We start from the raw sequence: 23,627 nt of genomic DNA on the forward strand, positions 1-23,627 counted from the left end.
AAAGCCTTGAGTTAACCAGAAATCTTGTTCAATGTTTAATTTCAATTACACTTGGCTAACAAAATTGACACAATAAATGAAACTGTAAAAAAAGACGAGAAAAAGAGTCGATTTTGTTGTAATCTTCAATGTTGAAGTTGGCTTTTTTCCACCACATTTTCAACCAATTTTTTTATAAGATTATCCACCACCCAAATCATACCGAATTTTTGACCACTTTGGGATATGATGGCGATTAATAGGGGATGTGTTAGATGGTGTAAAAGTGGTCAACAATTCGGACAATTTGATGGACAATTTTGTTGAGAAAAGTCTCTTTAAAAAGTGATGATGTTTGATTCGATGGATGTGGTGGAAAAAAGCCGATCCCATTGTAAACAATATTCAGAGAAATCTTTAAACAGTTTCATTGTTAGCTTCTTTATTTACCCTTCGCTATTTCGCCTTCCTCTGTTTTGCCCTTTACCGTTTTATGCTTACGAAATATTCAACTTAACTATTCAAATTTCAGGTGAATTTTCCCTTCAAGTCTTGTGTTTAAACCTAAAGTATTAAGAGGATTGCTTGACCAGGAAAAGACCCAATACTTTCCCCTTAAATCTTTCACTTGGGCACTTGTGGCTATTTTCACCTTTGAACTTTTATCAATTTGGTTTAACATAATCTCTAATTATCTGATTAAACTAAAACTTCCTTGAAATGAAATCGCATTGATTAAAATGATTCAACGTAAAGGGAAGTTTCCATTTGAACCACCAGATATCGCTAGCTAATCATTACTTACAATCAACTTTGCATAAAATTGAAAATAAAGTTAATATTGTCATTCATTTTCATTTAGTTTCGGTGAAGTTAACATCTATTATCGAGTTTATTTATTTTTTTTGTTTTATTTTCTTTATTAATTTGTCATCATTCGGGTTAAAAACAAGCAACCTTTTCCATCTTTTGCGATGGAAGGTAGTGAAGACGAAGAGGAAATTAACTTTGTTGTTCAACAAAATGACCATCAAAACGACAGACAACAGGACAATCAACATGACCATCAACATGACCATCAACAACAATACTCTTTTGAGGAGCAATTTAAACAGCTCTATGAGCTGAGTGCGGACCCAAAAAGAAAGGAATTTTTAGACGATCTGTTTTTATTTATGACCAAAAGAGGTGAGTCGATATTCAATCAATCTCTAATCATTTGAATGACTGTGACAATTGACACATAGACTAACAGTGAAGACCATTTCTGTCTCTTTTTTACAGTAAAGCTCGTTTGAGACAGTAAGAATAAGTGCGACACAAGAACGATTGAATAATTTTTGACTTAATTTTGTTTGCTCAAAAACCATAAAACTCTTTGTTTACTGAAAATATTTTGAGACATTTGAAGAGGACAGTTGAGCAAATGAATGCGACACCTAGAGCTAGTTCCTTACTGAATCCATATCTTGATATTTTGTTCATTTTTGTGGAAAATTGATTTGATTTTAAATGCTGAAAATAAATGAAGAAGTTGAAAATTTGTCACATAGACTAACAGTTCAGATCATTTCTTACTTCTGATGATGATAAAATGATTTGATATAATAATAGTAATAATGTCACGCATTGGCGAAAATTGAAAACGATAATTCTGTCAACATAAATGAAACAATAGAAACACATATAAAGTTGATGGTGCATTTCAATTGACATCGTTGAAGCATAAGCACCTCTCTGATATGTGTTAATGATAATGATGTTCAATATTCGTCCTGATATCCTCTTCTTCTCTCTCTCTCTCTCTCTCATTCATCTATTTTTTTTCCATGAAAATTCCATAAATAACACGTTAAATGGGCCTCGATCCAATCTGGGAGTTTCCATATTGGTTCATCTTCATCTCTGATCAGCATCATCATCATAATCAACTTCATCTTCCTATCGCTTGTTCCTCTCTCTCTTCGTCATCTCTTTACAATTTTGTTTATTCTATGTCAAAACACTTTTTTTTCTCCATCATCATCATCGAGATGATCATTATCTTCATCATCATCTATTAAGAGATGAACAGCAGCATGAAAATTGTAGGATTAGCAAACGATTCCACTCACACATTTGACGATTGATGCTTACATCAATTGAAAGTTATTACTTACTATTTATTTCTCATCTCCTTTGAACATCATTTAAATGCTTGTGCAAACGATTTACGATCATTTTCTTACTTTCACTTTTATCTTTCTCTCTCCATCACCCATCTTCATCATCTTCATCATCACCCTCGATTTGCATTAACCATCTATTCGATGTCAATATTTATAAATATAAATGTATAAAAATCGTTCTCTCCCTATAATCATCATCATCTCTCTAAAAATATCTTCAACTCTCTCTTTCTCTTTCCTCATTTTTTTTCCTCTCTTCTCATCATTAGTTTCTCTCTTTTTTATCCAATCAGAGTCAATTCATTCACGTGTTTCAAATAAATTGCAGTTTGATTCGTTGTTCCCTGTCAGATTAAGGTTTGGCTTAGATGATAATCAAAGTTACATGAAAATGCATTTTAATCAATTACTGATCTATAATGTTAACCAAGGTTGTTTTCATGTTCATGATTGAAAGCGAGTTTTAAGCGAGAAATGAAATGAACAAAAGGAATCAAGAATTGAGTGAAAAAAAAGTTCATTTTTCTCTCAATCTTATAATTTTCCCTCTTCTCTCTCCTCTCAATAGTTATTCAACTTGATTACCTGAACCTTAAATAATGATGATAGCAATATCTATAAATGATTGCTTCTCAACTACCTCAGGAGTCCTCAACGTATTAATTTCATTATTACTTATCATTTATACATATTCATATTTATAATTATTCTAATTATTCTTTGTTTTCATTCATTTTCCAACTTCTTTTTTGTTTTCCTTCTCCTTTCCTCTGTTTTCTTGTTCATTTCATTTTTTGTTTTTTTTCACAATCATTCCAGTTTCATCTGTTTTAACATTTTTTTGACTTTTTTTTGCTTTCTTTGCTCTCCTTTTGCTTACATTTTTGCCTGCTTCTTGTTTAGTCTTGCTGATCCAAGGTTGTTGATTGTTAATTATAATGAAAAGATATAAAGAACTTATTGCTTTTTTTTCTTAGAAGATGATGATAGAGAGAGAATTACTGATAAGAAATGATGGGATAAGAAGAAATGAGTGAGAATGACAGAGAGTGAGATGGTAAAGATGAGAGAGGAGAGAGTAAAGTAGGAAAAATAAGAATAAGAAAAAAGGCAAAAAAAGTGAATAATTTTGTTTCGCTTCAACTTAAGTCAACATTGACCCATCTAGAAGATGAACTTTAAGCCCGTAGGGCAGTTTATAACAAAAACAACAACTACCTATAAACAATAATAATAATAATGGCTTCAAATTCCTAGAATATGGACGCCGAAAGAAAAGGAAGAAGGAAGACGAAGGAGAGCGAAAGAAGGGAATAAAGAGTGAGGATGATGATGAGGATAAAGTGGATGGGCTAAGATAAAGCAAAGGCGAAATGTTAGAGACGATCATCTTATGACCTTGAAAAAAAAGTAACCCCTTAAAAATCACTTTAAAATTTGCCTCAATTGATTGATTGTGTTTATGCCAAAATTATTTTAATTGCAATTCTGTATTGGTTAGGCCGTTACTGCTGTTTAGGCCTGTTCGGGCGTGCCTGTCTCTTTATTTGTGAAAGAATTTGTGTCTTTTAAAAGATAAAACAAGAAGATGAAGATGAGGGTAAGGGATGAGGATGGATGGTTCAAGCTACAGCAAGTAACATGTTGAAGCTTAACTCACACAAATGGAGGTGATGATGAAAACAGACCAAAGCCATTCTCGGGGGAGAAGATTAAGAAATGTTTAAAAGAGAGAAGAAATCTTTCACTCTCTTCTCTTGGGTCCTAAATGACCGGAAATAGTGCCTTACATCTGGTCTCCATATTTTTCATCTATCGTTAAAATTATTATAATGTCGACCATTTTTACCATTCAAACGTTTCTTATTGAGCTTCTCAACTCTCTCTCAAGTCATCGTCTTCATCGTCTTCATCATCTTCTTGATCTTCATCTTCCTCTCTCTCTCTTCTTTGCTCTATCTCATTGAGTTATCTCTCTCTCTCTCTCCTTTTGTAATCAATAATTATGAGCCGAGTTTTGCATTTTAGTTTAGAGGGTGAGAAAGCAAGACAATAACTCATTTTTCAAATGAAAGGATTTTAACTTTAATGGTGAATACGCAAAATAAAAGGATGATGGCGATGATTATGAATGATTGTATTGCTTTTATCATCACGCATCAAATTAACGTCAATCAACATCAAATTGAATTGAATTATATTTAATTATTACAAGTTAAATTTAATAATTGGTTCCAAGTAAAAATAACAAGAACAGTCTTGAAAGGGAGAGAGAGAGTGAGAGAGAGAATAGATGAAGATGAAGACAAATGAAGGATACTTTATGCATTGATCGTCATCATCTCGCCATCTTCATCATTTTCATCTTTTCTTCACATTCTTCCAATCATTGGCCTTTCTGTACATTATGATTAGATGATTATTATTGTTATCATTATTGCTTATCATCAATGATTCTGTAGTCATTTAATCAAACCAATTACGCGTTGAAGTTGATGTTGAATTGTGAAAGGTTGAATGTATTTAAATACAGTTAACATTTTATTATATCAATATTTGTTAAACAATATATGCAACTGTTCAACTCTTGATTGACAAAATGATTTATCCATTTATTTCAATTATTAAACAGAAGAAGAAGAAGAAGATGAAGAGAAGATGAAAAATGCATTTTTTTGTAATTCGAGTTGAAAGTTGAAGCACAAAATTGAGTTCATTTGTTGAATTAAAAAGTTTTGTCTGATGGACAATGTTGAGGTGACTTTTGGTCAAATGCTTTTCGCTCAATCATGAGATGAGTTTCACTCAACTGGCCTCAAACCGTTTAGGCCACTCATGAAATCAGTAAGTGGTTGTTGGATCATCTATCCCGCTATGTAACTCTGCATCATCCTATCATCATTATTCTCCTTATCATCTTATCATCATCCAATAAATACCAAAAACTTGTATCATGACTTGTTTTCATTCCCTCTTCTCTCACCTTTATTTATTGAATTTTTGTTTACTCAACTGAAGTCATCATCTTTCATCAACATCAACATGATCATCAGTAGCGATCATCCCTCTAATCATCATCCCAACATCATTATCATTATCATCATTATCTTCATCATTCAACATCATTTACTGTTTTTGGCTCATTTTTTAATCAATAAACATTATCAATCTATAAATGAGTAACCATGAGATCTGCATATAAATGAGTAACCCTTTAATACTTCATTCAATTACGACTCGCAACTTTTCCCATCAGTTTACATCATCAGTATATAATGAAGCAGATCGATATCATCATCATCATCACCATCATTATCACCATCTTTCTCATCATCTATTAACAAATTGCATGCATTGAAAGAAGAAGAGAGAACCAAAAACTTATCCCAATGTCAATCATGATTTTTTACTAGTTTTTTCAACTTCTCTGCACTTCTCAAGCTAAAAGTTATATTAATAATTTGCAAAACTAAACTAATCGATTATATTTGCTTCTGAATAATATTTAATCTCTATGCAGTTTCAAATATATATATTTATATATATAAATATGATGAAAAAAAACAAAATTAAATTCAAACATAAACACAACAGCAAGCAAGCAAAAAACATACAAACAGATATAATCAACCAACGCAAAAGAAGTAAAATAAATTTAAAAATGTTTGAGAAAATCATAGTTAATCAAAGGAAAACTGACATTGTTAATTAATGATGCTTTTTTTATCATCATCAAATCATTCATTATTATGAGTGAGTCAAATGAATAAAAGCTCAGAGAAGTGAATGTTAATGAATTGAAAGTTGAATAAGCGGCTTTAATGTTGAATTTCAAGCAAAATTGGGCAAGAAAAATCAATCTAAATGAGACAATTAATTCAATTGTAAGATTGAATGAGAGATTGATGATAACTAAACATCTTTTTTTTTCTCGGTATTTTCATCTTCTCTCTCTTCACTCTTTCAATGCAAAACCATGAAAATGATGATGAGAATGGGAAGAGAAGAAGAAAATGCAGGAGAAAAAATAAATTACAGTTTTGTTACAATTGACATCGTTGAAGCATAAGCACTTTTCACTCTTGAATACTGAATATATCGTTATAGGTAAGATGAAGGTTTAACAAACTTAGGTGGAGCTTAGGAATAAGACACTTTTTCCTATTGTATAATTAATAATGCATATACAACAGGTGGTTATTGTGAATTTCATTCAAGTTTAATTGCATCGGAAATTGATAATTATCTTTCATCATCCATTTGATGCAACAGTGGACTTTTGTAGAAGCTAGCAATTAGTTGAATCAATTTTGAATCAATGAGCAAATTTCACCTTTCAAATTGTTCCCTTTCGTTAAATATCATTTTTTGTTGTCATCATTATTCAGGTACCCCAGTTAATCGAATACCAATCATGGCCAAACAGGTCCTCGATCTCTACGAACTTTACCGACTGGTAGTTAATCACGGTGGCTTAGTTGAAGTCATTAATAAAAAGATTTGGAGGGAAATAACCAAAGGCTTGTGTTTGCCTTCGTCCATAACAAGTGCTGCCTTTACATTGCGCACTCAGTACATGAAGTATCTTTATCCATATGAGTGTGACCGAGAAAACTTGTCGACTCCCGAAGAGCTTCAACAAGCCATTGATGGTAATAGACGGGAAGGTCGAAGATCATCCAATGGTCAATATTCAGATATGATGGAATCGTCCATTGAAGCTGGAGGTTCGGGTTCCGCTTTATGTGGTGGTATTTTGTTTAATGGTGGTGGACCGTCTAATGGAGGACCTTCTAATGGACGACCTGCCAATGGTGGACTTTCCTCACTTGGTATGAGTTCAACTCAACCCTTAAGTTTAGTTAAACGAAACTCGACTGCAACTAATTCTGGTGCCTCATCGAGTGAAGAGGATAATGTATCAATTCATTCCCTTTCACACAATCCTTTGCTTGCCTTAGCCTCGGCTCAAGCTGAGGCACTCAATTTGGAGACTAAGCGAATCATGAATGGACGACAAATTGATCTAAACAAAGATTCGGTTAATAATAATCAAGAAAATAGTACAAGTTCTTTCAAAGTTAATGGTTATTGCAATGGTGACTCAAATAACAACATTAAATTTAATAATAATAATAATAATAACAATAATAATAACAACAATAGTAATAGCCAGGGAATTAAAAGAAATCTTTCCGATGAAGAAAGGCTTCTGATTAATGCAGGAATGCCCACTGTTCACATTAAAATACCCAATCGCGAAGGACGAGGTTCTATTGAAAATTCATTACTTTTAAGCCTGGAAATCAACAACATTACATACTCAGGAATCCTTTACCCAAAACCAAACAATAATAACAATTAAAACACAAAAATGAAATAAAAGACAAAAAAATTGAAAGTTTGTAATACTGTTTGATATCAATAAACATTTACTTATTTAATAGAAGAACGTGTTTTCACTCTTTTCACCCAACAACACGTACAGGCAAAACCCGAGAGCGGGAACCAGTTCATAAAACACCAAATCACTCACATCCTGCTTTTCTCGTTTCTTCAACGAACCACTTCACTTAGTATGATAGAGACTCACAATTGATTGCTTATAAACATGGAAATCATTAATTTACTCAGGAAAGTGATTTTATCCATGAAGGAACAATAAAACAAGAAATAAAATGCAAGAAAAATTTCAATATCATTTGTATATCATTTATTAACAATTACATGATGAGTTTGTCACCTCTCCATGCTTTCACCAACTCATGTAACTATTAAGATTAAAGGTTGTCTCCAATTAAATAGATAACTTAATCACCTAATGCTACAGGTGTTTCATATCCATTTCACCCTAAAGCTTCTAAGGCTTCTTTTAATCCCTCAAACCTATTCAACCAAAAGAGGCAAAAGTTTTAAATTCATTTACATTAAAATACAAAGTTAATCAAGTAAATCTGATGCATAGCTTGACACAAGAAATTTGTTTTCATTATTCAATTTTTGCTTCAAATGATTATTTATTTTGCCCAAAAAATGCAAATTAACCAACAAAATTTGAACAAATTCAAAGTTTTTTCTTACATGGGAAGGAACCTTACTGGTCGATGCAAGAAATTTCATGATGAATCGATAAGTTAAAAAAGATTTGGTTTGGTGAAGTGTTCACATGCAAATTTTTGCTGATTTTTATTCCAATTTCAAGTCTAATCAGATCTATTGTAATGAAACTATGAAAGTCATTCTCAAGTTGAACAACATTCATTTTGTTTGTTTTTTTGTGCAATGTCTTTGTTTCTGTCATTTCAGTTTCATTTTACTATCGATTTATCATGAAATCTCCTCGAAATCGAATCGTAAGGTCCTTTCTCTTCTCTAGTTTTCGGAGATCATTGAAGATGGTACAAAAAAATTATATCATTGTATTGCTTATGTTGCTTATGTTGATTTATAGAGGTAAATGGTTACTCAAACACAAATCTTATCATTTGAAGGATTATTAAATGAATGAGCTCAGATTTTCTTCGTTATTCAGTCATATTATTTTTATAGTCCATAATAAAATCTAATGACTGGTCAAAGAATGATGATTGTAGATGCTGCCATTATCGGAATATTGAGACTTATTATTTGTTAGAGTTTTAAGGCTAATAACCAAAACCCAAGAGAACTGTCAATAAATTGAGAAAAGTGTTCGATCTTTGATAAAAAGGAAAAAATTTTATCGACAAATGATAAGTTTCAGATAACTCTTACGGTCACAGAAAGCAGTTGGTTCAATTGAAAAATCAAACTGATTTGTTTCACAGAAAACAGAAAATTTAATTTCTCATTTGTCACTTTTCTGGTTGATCATCGAAAATTACATCATAATTAATTGAAATAACAGGATGAAGCTGAAAATTATTTTTTTTTCCTCCAATCAGTTTACCGTGTTTGCGCAAATGAATTTTGCTGAAAATAACTCAAAAAAATAACGTCTATTATATTGCCAATAGTAAGACGAAAGCAATGTTTAAATTATCATAGGGCTTCGATACCAATAGATGGCTCTCACTTTTTGTCAGTTAAAAGTTGAAAATTAAATTTTTGCCACCTCTTCAAGTAAGGGAGAGCAGTGAGGATAAGAGAGATAAGGAGCAGGAAAGAGGGAGTTAGAAAGAGAAAGAGACTTGGAAAGAGAGAGAAATGACAAAAAATAAATGTAAACAAATTTTTTGATGAAAAAAAGAAGTTGAAAAATTAAAGAAAATTAAAAGGATTGTTGGTGGCGCCATCGCGTTCTGCTTGTTTTCCCTATTTTTTGCAAAAGATAGTTAACATTGCGTGTTACCTCTTGTTATACTCTTTGCCCTCTAGTAATCATTTCCATGGTGAATTAAATTGTTTGAAGCTAACAAGTATGTCAAAATAATTGAGCAAAATATGTCTCTGAAAGCCATTAGGAAAATGAGTTAAAGCCGTCTTAAGAAGATCTTTCTTGACAATCGTCTTTAGTGGTGAAATTAAGGTATGAACCCCACTGGACTTACTCCCTCGAACAGAGGATTTAATTGGTGCTTCTTAAAGTATTAAAGTTGCCATAAGATTGAAGATTAAGTTAATGTTGTCACTCATTTTCATCCAGTCTCTGTCAAGTTAACATCTATTATCAAGTTTTTTATTTATTTATTTATTTATTTTTTTTTGTTTTATTTCTTCATTTCTTCATTAAGCTACCACCATTCGGGTTAAAAACAAGCAACCTCATCCATCTTTTGCGATGGAAGGAAGTGAAGACGAAGAGGAAATGAGCTATATTGGACAACAAAATGACCAACCCGATAGACAACAGGACAATCAACATGATAATCAATTACAATACTCTTTCGAGGATCAATTTAAACAGCTCTATGAGCTGACTCCAGACCCAAAAAGAAAAGAATTTTTAGACGATCTGTTTTCATTTATGACCAAAAGAGGTGAGTCGCGCTCATTGAATTAATCTCTTCTGTTCTCTTATTATTTCTTTGAATGACTTGTTACAATTGTCACATAGACTAACAGTGAAGATGATCATTTCTTTTTTTTCTGATGATGATAAGATGATTTGATAATAATAATGGTAATAATGTCACGCATTGAAGAAAATTGAAAACGATAATTCTGTCAACATAAATGAAACAATAGAAACACATATAAAGTTGATGGTGCATTTCAATTGACATCGTTGAAGCATAAGCACCTCTCTGATATGTGTTAATGATAATGATGTTGAATATTCGTCTTGATGTACTATCAGAATGATATTACAAGTTGACTCAATAATAATTTATCGCCTTCCGGGCGTAACTTATTAGTTTTACCACTTTTGCCTCTATATATCTCCCTGTTGATCCGTATCATCTCTCCTTTACTATCTCACTTGATTTTCTCTCTCTCTCTTACTCTCAATTCCTCTATTTTTTCCATGAAAATTCCATAAATAACAACTTAAATGGGCCTCGATCCAATCTGGGTGTTACCATATTGGTTCATCTTCATCTCTAATCAACATCATCATCATAATCAACTTCATCTTATATCGTTTTCTTCTCTCTCCGTCATGACAATTCACACATAGATTAACATTAAGTTACACTGAGTCTTGTCAATTGATTCATAAATGAATAGAATTTCACCTTTAAATTGTTCCTTTCATTAAATGTCATGTTTCCCATCATTATCCAGGTACCCCAGTTAATCGAATACCAATCATGGCCAAACAGGTCCTCGATCTCTTCGAACTCTACAAACTGGTAGTTCATCACGGTGGCTTAGTTGAAGTTATTAATAAAAAGATTTGGAGGGAAATAACTAAAGGCTTGAATTTGCCTTCGTCCATAACAAGTGCTGCCTTCACATTGCGCTCTCAGTATATGAAGTATCTTTATCCATTTGAGTGTGACCGAGAAAACTTGTCGACTCCCGAAGAGCTTCAACAAGCTATTGATGGTAATCGAAGAGAAGGTCGAAGATTATCCAATGGTCAATATGTAGACGTGGCTTTATCACTAGCTGCTGGTGGGTCGGGCATTTCGGGTAATTCAATAGTTGGTAATAATGGTTCTATGGGTAATGGTGGTCATACTAATGGGGGTCCTGCTAAGGGTCACCCGTCCAACGGTGGACACACCGCACACATCAAAACTGAAACTGGAGGTTCGGGTTCGGGTTCAGCTTTCAGTGGTGGTTTCCTATTCAATGGTGGCCCGTCTAATGGAGGACCTTCTAATGGTCGGCCGACCAACTCTGGACTGCCCTACCTTGGTATGACTGTAACTCAACCCTTAAGTTTAGTTAAACGAAACTCGACTGCAACTCCTTCTGGTGCCTCATCGAGTGAAGAGGATAGTGTACCAATTCATTCCCTTTCACGCAATCCTATGCTTGCCTTAGCCTCTGCTCAAGCCATAGCTTCGGCTCAAGCAGTGGCACTCAATTTGGAGCCTAAACGAGCTATGAATGGACGACAGATTGATCCGAATAGAGATTTACACAATAATAATCACCAAAATGGCGCAGGTTCTTTTAAGGTTAATGGTTCAACAGTTAGACATGCATCTTCACTTTCACCTTCACCTTCACCTTCACCTCCATCATCTTCATCTTCCTCGACATCTCATAATCAGGGAATAGATAGAAATATTCCTGAAGTGGAAAGGATTCTGATAAATGCAGGAATGCCGGCCATGCACGTTAAAATAGACACAAACGAAGGACGAGATTCAACTGACAGTTCATTGCGTGTAAACATGGAAATCAATAACATGACTTACTCAGGAGTCCTATTTCCACGTATGAATTAACCATAAAACAACGAAATAAAATCGGCGAAAAAATAAGGTTTCATTTGAGATATCAAAAAATATTTTATACCATTTTTCAACAATTACATGTTGAGTTTGTCACCTTTTCATGCTTTCATATCAACTTCAACTCATGTAACAATTAAGATTAAAGGTTGTCTCCAATTAAAAAGATAACTTAATTACCAACTGATTTACATATTAAATAAGCCAAAGATTTGGATAAATGTCAAAAAATTAAGCGAAAAATATAAAACAATTGAAATTATTAATAATTGGTTTTTGCCTGTTTTTTAGGTTTACTTGAAATCTGGTAACAAAAAATGGTTACTTTCTTTACCATTAGAATCTCTCCTTTTGTGTTTCCTGGTTATAATTGTTTACATTTGAATGATTTAACATTTTCAATATATTACGTATTATTGGTTATAAATACGATGATTATTAAACATCAACTCGTTTTGGGGTGAAAACTTGCGCTCAAACTGTTAATGTTTACAATCATTCAAATATGTAATCAAGGGAAGTGATTAAACTTGATTTCAACTGGCAATATTACAATACAATACAATTTTAGGTATACACCAAGAAAACAATAAATTACATTAAATGATTACAATTCATTGATTACATTGAATATCAAGAATTCATGATTTTTTTTTCTTCTGATGATTTGTTGTTCGATGATTTATGGTCGGATGTGCAAACAAATTGATTATTATAATTAGGCTTGTTGACCGTGACCATTAAATTAAAAAGGTAAGACTACAAAAATACAATGTCATTGATTATCTTAAATAATTAAAATGGCAAAACTGGTTTTAGGTTTGTCTTTTGGGTTTGAAAATAAAAACCGGAAAAAATGGTTAAAACAAATCATTTCTTACTAGTATCAATTACATTTTTTAAAGGTTAAATTGAAAGTTCATTTGATTTATTTACATTTATCATTTGCTGTTATTATTTTGTTATTCAATAATTGATCAACCAAATTAATTGTTCAATTATAGCAGTTTATTTTAGACTTGAATTACTTGAAATGTATTGATATGTAAATGTTGTTATTCAAACATTGTAAACATGAATACAAAGTTGGAGGACAAAAATGATTGGTATTATTGATTAACAAGTATAATTTTAGTCAAATATTAATTGATTTTTTTTTAAGCAACAACTATTAAGATTTGAGAGAAAAATTTGTCAATTGATAAAAAAGTAAACAATAATTCATGTTCATAATACATTATTAGTAATGAGAGTAATGTAAATTAAGTAAATAATCATTCAAGTGATAAGTTTAGAAGCTTGTTGTTAACAAAAGAAAACGATTCAAAATTTTAATATTCCTTAATATTAATCAATGTTTCTAATGTAAACAGATGATAATTGAGATTCACTAAACAATAGATCAGATGAGCAATTGTTAATCTTATAAAATCTTTCTCATATTTACATTTAGGTTTAATCAAATTTCACTTTTTATTTCACACATGTAGTCCATATTTTGGTTCACTTAAAAGATTAAACATTTCACATTCAAGATTGAGATTAAAGATTAACATGTTGAGCCAATATGTGAAGTGATTAATCGTTTGCCTTTCAAATCACTTTAATTATAGCAGTTGGTCAAAATATGAACATTTCGTTTGCTTTGGTTTAAGGAAGTAACTGTTGCCATCTAGCAATACATTTTGTTACTAATATTAAGATCTCATTTAAAGATACAATCAAGATCCAGTCTTTATCAGATACAATCTTTTAAATTAAATCTTTCACAAATTATTTCAATTGTAATCGTCTTTTCATCGATTGTCTCATTTACTTATCAAATGGTGATTTATTTCAATTGTAAATGTTAAATGGCTTGACTCGGTAGCTTGTTTTACATTCATTTTCAGGTGATTTAAGATATCGAATGGTTTATCTTACAATTTGAGTCTAACAAGTTGCAATTTTGTTTTCGTTTTAATTGTTATCCAAAGTGGTTTAATTTTCGGTCCAATCGTAACCACTTATCGGCTTTTACTCTAATTTGATTTCCCATTTTTGACTGTAAATTTTGTCTTTTCAAGATAATTTGTATGATAAATTGAAAGGCAAGTTATCTAATCTAATACTTTAGGTGTAAGGTTATGAAATTTCAAATTGGATTGGTAGACGATCTGATTAATTATCTTTGCGATTTGATTTAAGGTGAGAGTAATTTTTCTTTGGTTAATGCTGCAATTAAACTGCAAAATAGACAATCTTCTTGATTTGAGGCTTCTTCATGTTCATATCGTTATAAGAACACAGTCCCTTTTAATTCAACAAGCGCCATCTTGTGATACACTTTTATCGGCACAACAAGCAGCAAGTCAAAAGCTGGGTTCTAGCATTTTTATTATATTGTATTATTAGGATAGTTTAATCAATTTACGCTAATTGTTCAACATCCTGATCACAATCTTACTTTATTAATTGTTAAATAGACTCATCATTTAGACTCACGTTTTTTTTTCAATATGGAATCTGACCTGTTGAAAGAAGGTATCGTTGAGGTACGAGGTGATAATGGAGCTTTTTATAAAGCTTTTATAGTAGATGTACATGAAGACATTAGTAATTTAACAAACGATGGTATGTATTTCTTAATTTATTAATCTTTTCTGAATTTTTATCCTTTGGTCTAATATTTCATCAACCTCATGTCCTTCCTGGTCTCTCTGTCCTCTTCCTTATCCTCCTCTTTTTTTCTCATGTGTCCTTTCTCTCTCTATCTGTCCCTCTCTCTATCTCTCTCTCTCTATCCTAACCATGTCTTTTTACCTTTCTGATGCATCTAGCTTTTTCGCCTCCTTACCTTGCTTATACTTATTACTCCTCTCAATTTGCAATTTCCAACGCTTTTACATGTAGCTTTCTATAATCTATCAAATGCATCCTTTGTTTTAACTGATTTATTTTAAATAGTTGTCCCTATGCTAACATATTTAGGGTCATTTTTCATTTTTCTCATCTCGCTCTCAATTCTGTTTCCTTTTTTCAGTCTCTATTCATTTTCCCTTTCTCTCCCTCTGTCTACTTGCTTTTCCTCCGTCTTTCGTTTTTCTTTTTGTTTTTTATCATGCTCTTTTACAAACTCTTATTGGCTTTTATAATATCCAATTCTAATGAAATTTTTAAAACTTTAATTTCTTACTAGCAGAAAGCAGCAGTACATCGAGTTGCAACGCCAAGATCACTTTAGCCTTTGAAAATGATTGGCAGCCTCAAAGTGAATTTCCTATTAACAGGATAAGACTCCCCCCTCCAACTAATTATTTGGATAATGGGTCAAATGACAGTGGTAATGGCTCAGAAATGCCCCCTATTACTGAAAACATGGAAGTAGAAGTATTAACGAGTAGCAATGAAGGTGAACAGTGTGGGTGGTGGCGAGCCATCGTTAAGATGATTAAAGGAGACTTTCACGTTGTGGAATATCAATCTATCAACAACTCATCAACAAGTAACTGTGAAATGGGTAGTCATAGTCATGGTAGTACTTACTCAGAGATTGTACCTTCCGAAAGGATTAGATACAAAAATCCGAATCCCTGTTTAACCACAAACCCGTTTTTCAAGATTGAGATACCTATACCGGATGATCTTAAATCTACGACAACTAATTACAACTGGATTAATAGACCAGAAGCTCATAAATACTTTAAGCAATATATAGAAGCTATCGTAGTGAGATATGATGAAACGAAACAGGTATTAATCGCAATCGGCTATGCTCCAAAGGATAAGAACCTTGCGATTCTTTCAATGAAAAAGAGAGCCAACATGCTCAGTGATATGCATTTTCGTAATCTTAAACAAAAGATGATAATAATCGCGAAAAAAGAAGAAGCAGCCAAGCAATTGGAATCCTCTAAAGGAAGCGGCTACAATTCAGCCTACGGTACTACCGGCTACCCCTATTCTACTGGTCAAACCAATTGCTATGTAGATGAATTTACGGTAGCAAGCCATTTAATGGGTCTTGCTATTGGTAGTCACGGAGCGAACATCCAAAACGCAAGAAAAGTCGATAACATTGTCTCCATTGAGTTGGATGAAAATAGTTGTACTTTTAAGTAAGTTGTTTTTTGAACTCTTAATCCTTAAAACTCAAGCTGTACACTTGTCTATGAAGCTTTTGCTTATTTCAGCCAAATTCCGTTAATTAAGGTTTCAGTCTCATGATTTTTATTTAACGCCTGGCCAATGTTTAAGCTATCCTTTTTCCATTATCCTAGACTAATCAGAATATAAAGATTGATAATCGTTCATTTACATTGCTAAAATAAGCTTTATGTTGGTGTCAAATTGCTAATTAACTTTGATAGTAACTAAGATAATTTTATTATTCAGCATTTCTGTTTCTCTCATATTTGACAGCTTTGACTAAATAACAAATTTTACAAATTATATATTCGCAATCTTTTCATTCATATGTCAATTTACTACAACTTTGTTTATCTATTTCTATCACTACGAAAGTTACTGTTTTCAGTTCCACTATCAAGCTCTATATGCGTTTGTCCTTTGTTTCGCTCTGGTCTGATTATCATTTCATTTCTTTGAAGGTTCACTCAAGAAATGTAAAAAGAAACTAAACTGAGATGTGAGTCGAGAGAATGAAATAGAGAATGGTTTAAGGACCATGGTTTTCTTTCATTCTTTCTGCAACAGCATCTCTGATTGTGACTATTTTTAACATGTTATTTTGATTTTGTCTCACTTGTACGCTGACTCAATTTTTCTAACAACTTTTTCTTCCTTTCTTTTCAGGATAAGGGGAAATTCAGCGGAAGCATGCCGGAGAGCTCGTAATATCTTGGAGTACGCTGAAAAGGCAATCGAAGTACCTCGTAGTTTAGTTGGGAAAGTAATTGGTCGCAACGGCAAAGTGATTCAAGAAATTGTTGACAAATCTGGTGTAGTCCGAGTTAAAGTTGAAGGTGATAGTGAAAACGAACCACCTCGAGAGAATGTACCATTCGTTTTTGTTGGAACTACAGAATCCATTACAAATGCAAAAATTTTGTTGGACTATCATCTTTCACATCTCCAAGAGATGGAAAAATTCAGAAAAGAAAAGTTAGAAATATTTCTACAATTGCGTAACCGAGATGTGCCACATTCTTCATCAACCAATGCTGCTTCATCTCAACCGTCTTCTCTACCCGGCACCGGAACAGTAAATAGGACCGGTGGAGATATGGGCAACTATGGAAGCGGGGAAGGCGGTGGACGAGGTCCACGTGGTCCTCGCACAAACGATAGAGGAACTGATAGAGGAGGCCGAGGCGGCGGCGGCGGAAGTGGAACTGGAAACAACCCTAGTAGAGAAGGTGGTGGTGGAAATGAAAGATCTCGTAACTCTCGATCTCGTGGAGGTTCTGGCCGAAGGTTCTCGGGTGGTATGATGGATAATCGACGATCACAACCAAGAGATGGTAACACATCCAACAGAAACTCAAACAATAATAAACAAAGACTCTCAAATAAGGAGGCAACATCATCAACAGTAGTGGAAAACAGTACTAATAATCCTCCACCTATGAATAAGATGAACCAAGAAATTTCTTCTAAAGAAACCGAAAAAGTCACAAATTAAGTAAAAAATAATATAATCAACCCTTAAAAAAACAAAACAAAAACAAAAAATAACACCAATAACACTACCTTTCTCAACAAGAAGCTAAAAACAACATTCAAACCAACTATCAACTCTCATGGAGCGTCCTTAATTAAATGATTTCATTTTTTTCTGCTTAACTAGTTTTAAATGAGATATCGATTTGTATGGTGAACATTTTCACTGATGATTTCATCTTCTGATACATTAATTTTTGTTTGAAGGTGAATTTGTGTAACAGTTCACTTTGTTAGACTTTAAATTGTTTTCAAGGTAAATACCTCTTGCAAAAAATTAGACAACAGTTAAAAATCTGTAGTTCATTTATCTTTCCTTCGAATAGTACACAAATCACTTGATTCTGGTAAGTCAGTAGAACTAAAATCATCAGATATCGCGAAATAATATTTAAATGGTTTTTTGATTGTGTGAAGGAATCGATGTAACAAGATTTACCAAGCAATCTAATCGTGTTTTACCAATTTTATGCATCATCAATAGATGCCGCCAATGTCTATAATTTTGCCTTTTACCAAAAATTTCAAAATTTAATTTTTTAAACCAATTTTAATCATTTTCATTGACATAACCTGTTCAATTTGCTAAATGCGGAATTTGAATGGCGATAATTTCTCAGGCAAGTGCGAAAATATAAAATGAGATGAAACTCGATCTCAACAAATTGGCTGAAATTACTCTTCGTCTTTTTTAGTTGAACGGCATATAATAAATGCTCAAATGGCCGTTCAGGATCTAATTGATTTGTCCATGCTAGTTAATTGGTTTTACGGAATTTCATCTTCAATTAAAATTAAAATGTGATAATAAAAATTAAAACACAAAACATGAATAAGGGACGCTTTTTTTGTACAGATGGCTTTACTATCGCATATTTACAGTGTAGTTTATGCGTAATGTCTATGTTCGATATTCAAGTTCGATCAGTCATATTTTTTCGTGATTTAAAAACAGTTTTTTACATCGTTATTACTAATTTTTAACCATGACCGTTGGTTTGTCAACTTTACATCATTAATGTGGTTTTAAATATTCTGATAACTTATGCTATTCAGTTGCCTGATTTGTACGTGAATTGAACAAAAATGGCAGACATGCCTCTTCAAAATAACCGTCCTTATTCAGACAATAATTTAATCACTTGAAAATCTAATCTTGGTCTACTCATCATTGAATAATTGATGGATAAAAAGTGCCTCTGTCCATTAAGTGTCTATCCTCGTCATATTATTCATGTTGATATAGAGGTTTTTTCACTTCGATAACTGTATCTTATGTGTTGGCTTTACACCTTGTCGCTGGTTTCCTGATTTTACAAGCAACAAATTAGTAAAACACCGTTTCTTAATATTTACCTGTTATTTACTAGGATTTTGGTTTTTAATCAATATTCCATAATATCCCTGATGAATTGTTTCTTATTGAATATTCGTTATCTCCTCTGGCTTATCTATTTTTTCTCCCAGCTTAGTTATCACTTAGTTGCTAACACAACAACATTTATACCACTCCTATTGACATAAATACGCTTTTGGTCTTATACACTTTGTACATCATTTGGACTTATTCATGCTAGAAGGAAAAGCTGATAGGTTTATATTTTCTAAGTTCCAATGGGTAGAAAGAAGCTGTCAGCTCTTTTAAGTATAGTATTTTTACTTTTAACTGGAGCTCTGTTCATTTATACCATTTCCATTGAAGATGTTGATACACATACTATTAAGAAAAGTCTCTCTTATCCTCATATGATCAGCAATGCCTCAGATGAATATGATCATGGGAATTTTTCAAATCCTGGATGTATATTACCTGAAATGGATCCATTTGATCTCGCAATATTGCCTTACATCCACAACGTATCTCTTCACTGTGAGCAATCACCTCAGTTAACTGTTATAAACTCAGATGATCGTTTGGTCATCCAGATTCCAGATAATACTCACGAGAGTGTTGATTGTTATTACTCATGGGTATATCGAGCTAAATCTGATGGCGCAGTTTCCTATGGTCCTGTGAATGTGATCCCTCCAACCGGTGGTGTTCAATTTGATAGCGATGCAAATGTTGTAAACACTAGCTGTATCAATCAAAAAACAAAACAAATTATCTATCGCAATATTCATTTCCATATTCCTACATTCAAACAAAAACCATCTATTAATTATCAAACAAATCCATCCGTTATTATTTTAGTGATTGAATCTCTGAGTCGTCTAAGCTTCCAAAGGTTTTTGCCTTCCGTTGATCAAGCGTTGCAGGATATTGGTAATTTTCAACATCTAAGCAGTTTAAATCGTGTTGAAGAAAACTCTTTCCCTAATTCAATGGCTTTGCTCGCTGGAAAAGCGATCACAGATAATGTAGCTTCGTCATATCATGGAATTCACTGGGACAATAAATTACCTTTCATTTGGAATACCTTCAAGGCATCCGGATATGTGACAAGTTTCTTAGAGGATCAACCAATGGCTGGTCTATTCTCTTATTACAATCGAGGTTTTCTCAATCGTCCAACAGATTTTTATCCAGTTGAATTTTGGTCCCACATGTACCCAGAAGGAACAAAACATATGCTTGATCTCTTAGTGAATCCTATTAACTATTGTTTTGAGAAAGTCGGAAGCAAAGTGGAACTTTTTTTATCAATGTGTTCCAAATTTGTCGAAGATGTGATCAATCGCCAACGGAATCCTTATTTTTTATACGCCTTTTACAGTCAAATGACTCATGAAGATTTCAATAATTTTCAATTAGTAGATCAACCTGTGGCTCAATTTCTGCTCTCTTTGTCGCCTTCAGTGTTGAATAATTCAATTGTTATTGTTATGGGTGATCATGGGCCTAGAGTTGGCGCTGTTACTAAATCTCTGGGTGATCCAACAAATACTCCATATGCTCGAGTTGAAGGAAGTCTTCCATTTTTTGCTATGAGAATCCCAGACTCTCTGGACTCAAAATATCCTCATTTGCGGAAATATCTTGCCTCAAATGAAAAGCGTCTGACAAGTTGGTATGATATTCATCAGATATTGCTAGACACAGCTCAAGGTAATTAACTTTTCATTTACTTGAATTAAAAATTGCAAAATATCTTTACTCTTTCATGTTTCGGTTAATCACAGTTTCATATTTCTTTAGACGCTTTCAAAAACCTTTTACTTTAAGTATCTGTGTAGTCATGTGAAGAAAGACAATCGTCATAGTTCCTCTCTACAATTGTTCATTTAAGGATGTTATTATCCTCTCGATGAGTAATAGCATTGTTAATTATCTTGATTTCAATATTTACCATGATATTAATAACTCGCATTCGAACAAACCTTGATATTTAATTTTCTATGTTATTCCATCAATCAATGGCTTCAGATCAAGCAGATTATGTCTCAGGTTATATCTCATCTCACTTGTTAATGCTTGGTGCAAAAGTATTGGGAAAATTCATGTTAATCATGAATTACGACGATCTCATTGTATTTATCAGAATTACAAATTTCAAGTGCAAACACAAATTGCTTACTCGGTTTTACACGTTGATTTGAATACAAAATTGGTAATTAAGATTTCTTTATTAATCAGTTGATTGCCATCGTTTTAGACCATTAACATTGAAAAATAGAACCATAAATGAAGTTCAAGTTTTCACGGATTGAATCGTGAATGTCTCATATTAGAAAAAAGATACAAAGCTGGAATCGGGTCTAATTGGTCTTCAGTAAATAAACTATGAAACTGAATTATGTCCGTCGAGTGATCTTTTTATTTCGAAGCCAAAATTTTTGAATGTTCAATTCCCAATACTTTTGCACTGACAAGTTTGTAAGCTTTAGTCCTCATCTCATTTAATATGACCAATGTTTTGTGGCAATTAATTCTTATTACTCGTTTTTTCACCTTTTCAGGTAATTTCCAACCCATCGGAACTCGTAAAGAAACTCCAGTTGCTTATTCAATTTTTCGAGAAGAAATTCCTATTAGTCGGACCTGCAAAGATGCCAACATCAGTCCAGTTTATTGTGCCTGTAATGGAAGAATTGGAATCAATCCGCCCTTTAAAAGTTTTCATATTGACGCAGCCAAAGGTTTAGTCGATGAAATGAGAACCGTTTTTCAAAAAAACAAGTGTCGATCAAGGATAACCTACGAAAAAACACTGTCAGCAGAGGTTAGTTCATTCACCAAGCTTCATTTGAATCAAAACCATTACCCTTTCTGTGTGAGAAACGTTCAACCATAAAACTGTCATTTTTGTTGTTTAGATAATGATGTGACGATTGCTACTTATTTTCAGTATTTTTGGCTCTAATTTCTCACAAGTCAAGGAAATCTTCAGTTTATTTCATTAGTTGATTTTGATCGATAAAGTCTGACTAAAATGACATAGATTTCGATTGATTGAACGAATCAAATAATTCATGTGATAAAGATATGTAACAGTTTATTATTTACTTTAGTTACGTTTACGTTATTTGATTCAGCTTGTACAGCCAAATACATCTAGCTAGGTGCTTAATGCAGGCATTTGTTTGTATTCATAACTCCATTTATTGAGAGACTGTTATTTTCTGTATCGAGTCTCATCCTGATAATATTGAGTTATATTATTAAAAGTAATTAGATTGGTCTCATGATACTTTGGATTGAAATAAACACTTCAAAATCATACCCGTTAATTCAGATTGAAAGCGGGTAAATTCAAAATGAAAAACAGAATGAAAATAGTTTAGTCAAAGGGAAATAATGCATTAAATAAGAAGTGGTTCAACACTGGAAGTTTATTTTAATTTTAATCTAATCAAGACTAGACATGGGAATCATAATTAAAAGTTTTTTATCATTTTGATATGGCATTTTTCAATGCGACTGGACGATTCTGCATGATGAAATAATTTTTGTTTCCTTCATTTTTCCATTTTTACGTTGGTTCATCTTGAATTTTGGTCGTTTTTCAATCTGAATAAACTTTAATGAAAATGGCAAATTACATAATCTTATTATTTTGTACTTTCCAGCTGACTTGATTATTGAGATTAATTCAGCTACACATCATAAAATTCAGCTATCAACTTCTCTTCCTGAGATAGTAACATGGTTCATTTCTGTTCTTTCCAAAGCAATGATCTTTTCTAATTCATATTTTCTTTAAATTTTAACAGTTCTTCTATCCACGATCAAATGAAACCTGGTCTACTTACGAAAGAGCAAATTTAACAATAAAAGTTAAACCAAGTCACGCTGTGATCACTGGAATGGTATATCGATCAAGAGATTCGGCCAATGATAGCTGGAGTCCTTGGAAGTTTTACGATCCAACAAACAAATTGAATTCAGCAGAATACACAAATTATCTCACAAAATTACTTTGCGTTAATCATGTCCTGAAAAATGTAAATGTTGCCATTATTTAAATCTATTAATACAATAATCTATGTAATATTAAACACTCAATCAAAATAAAAAGTTTTCTACTTTAAAAATTGACATCACTTTTAACTAATCATCTAGGAGTCAATACTGCCTGGATGCTTATTCGTTCCGATGACTTCGAGCTCCTGTTTTGTCATAATTACACTTGCTATTACGTTTACTGCAAAATAAAAAGGATATTTTTTTTACTATTTAAAAACGATAGCACGGGTAACATGCTGTCTTATTTCCTAAGCTTCTGTGACTCGTCACTGAAAACCTAGAGCATCTTAATCTAGTTTTTTTAGATTTTTAGATTCACATGAGTACAAAAAAGATACCGATTATTTTCAGCATACAGTATGTTTAATGACAAAGGAACTGATAGGCCGAGGCGATCGCGATAGAAGTGGAACTGGATTAATCCTAGTAGCAAAGTTGGTGGTGGAAATGAAGGATGTCTTAACCCTCCTATCAGGTTGAGGTTCTGGTCGAAGGATCAAACCAGCTATCAACTCGCATGGAGCGTCCTTAAATGATTTCATTTTTTCTTCTCAACTAGTTTTAAAAGAGATATAGATCTGT

The 23,627-nt window shown here is 32.7% G+C and overlaps 4 protein-coding genes across 5 annotated transcripts; all 4 read left to right on the plus strand.

The window, feature by feature from the left end:
• Positions 1-835: 835 nt before the first annotated feature.
• LOC149093499 (uncharacterized) lies at positions 836-7,593 on the plus strand. Its single transcript, XM_089269204.1, has 2 exons — positions 836-1,167; positions 6,536-7,593. The coding sequence occupies exons 1-2, from the start codon at positions 954-956 to the stop codon at positions 7,510-7,512; spliced, it is 1,191 nt and encodes a 396-aa protein (XP_089125330.1). The 5' UTR covers positions 836-953; the 3' UTR covers positions 7,513-7,593.
• A 1,981-nt stretch (positions 7,594-9,574) lies between these two features.
• On the plus strand, positions 9,575-12,160 carry LOC107363222 (uncharacterized). Its single transcript, XM_015930418.2, has 3 exons — positions 9,575-9,654; positions 9,860-10,105; positions 10,854-12,160. Exons 2-3 carry the CDS (start codon positions 9,907-9,909, stop codon positions 11,969-11,971), a joined length of 1,317 nt encoding a protein of 438 aa, XP_015785904.2. The 5' UTR covers positions 9,575-9,654; positions 9,860-9,906; the 3' UTR covers positions 11,972-12,160.
• A 2,172-nt stretch (positions 12,161-14,332) lies between these two features.
• Fmr1 (synaptic functional regulator FMR1) lies at positions 14,333-17,761 on the plus strand. Of its 2 annotated transcripts, none has more exons than XM_015930474.3 (3): positions 14,333-14,590; positions 15,156-16,074; positions 16,772-17,761. In XM_015930474.3, exons 1-3 carry the CDS (start codon positions 14,476-14,478, stop codon positions 17,598-17,600), a joined length of 1,863 nt encoding a protein of 620 aa, XP_015785960.1. In that variant the 5' UTR covers positions 14,333-14,475; the 3' UTR covers positions 17,601-17,761. The 2 variants fall into 2 exon arrangements, with proteins under 2 accessions (XP_015785960.1, XP_015785962.1); XM_015930476.2 differs by having other exon boundaries at positions 15,159-16,074.
• A 1,442-nt stretch (positions 17,762-19,203) lies between these two features.
• LOC149093500 (uncharacterized) lies at positions 19,204-23,117 on the plus strand. The gene is made up of 3 exons (XM_015930428.3): positions 19,204-20,687; positions 21,539-21,801; positions 22,793-23,117. The coding sequence occupies exons 1-3, from the start codon at positions 19,253-19,255 to the stop codon at positions 23,042-23,044; spliced, it is 1,950 nt and encodes a 649-aa protein (XP_015785914.2). The 5' UTR covers positions 19,204-19,252; the 3' UTR covers positions 23,045-23,117.
• The last annotated feature ends 510 nt before the right edge of the window (positions 23,118-23,627 follow it).

Source organism: Tetranychus urticae, chromosome 3 (genome assembly GCF_039701765.1).
Source record: "Tetranychus urticae isolate SD_2017Ah chromosome 3, NJAU_TeUrti_SD_1.0, whole genome shotgun sequence".
Taxonomy (NCBI): domain Eukaryota; kingdom Metazoa; phylum Arthropoda; class Arachnida; order Trombidiformes; family Tetranychidae; genus Tetranychus; species Tetranychus urticae.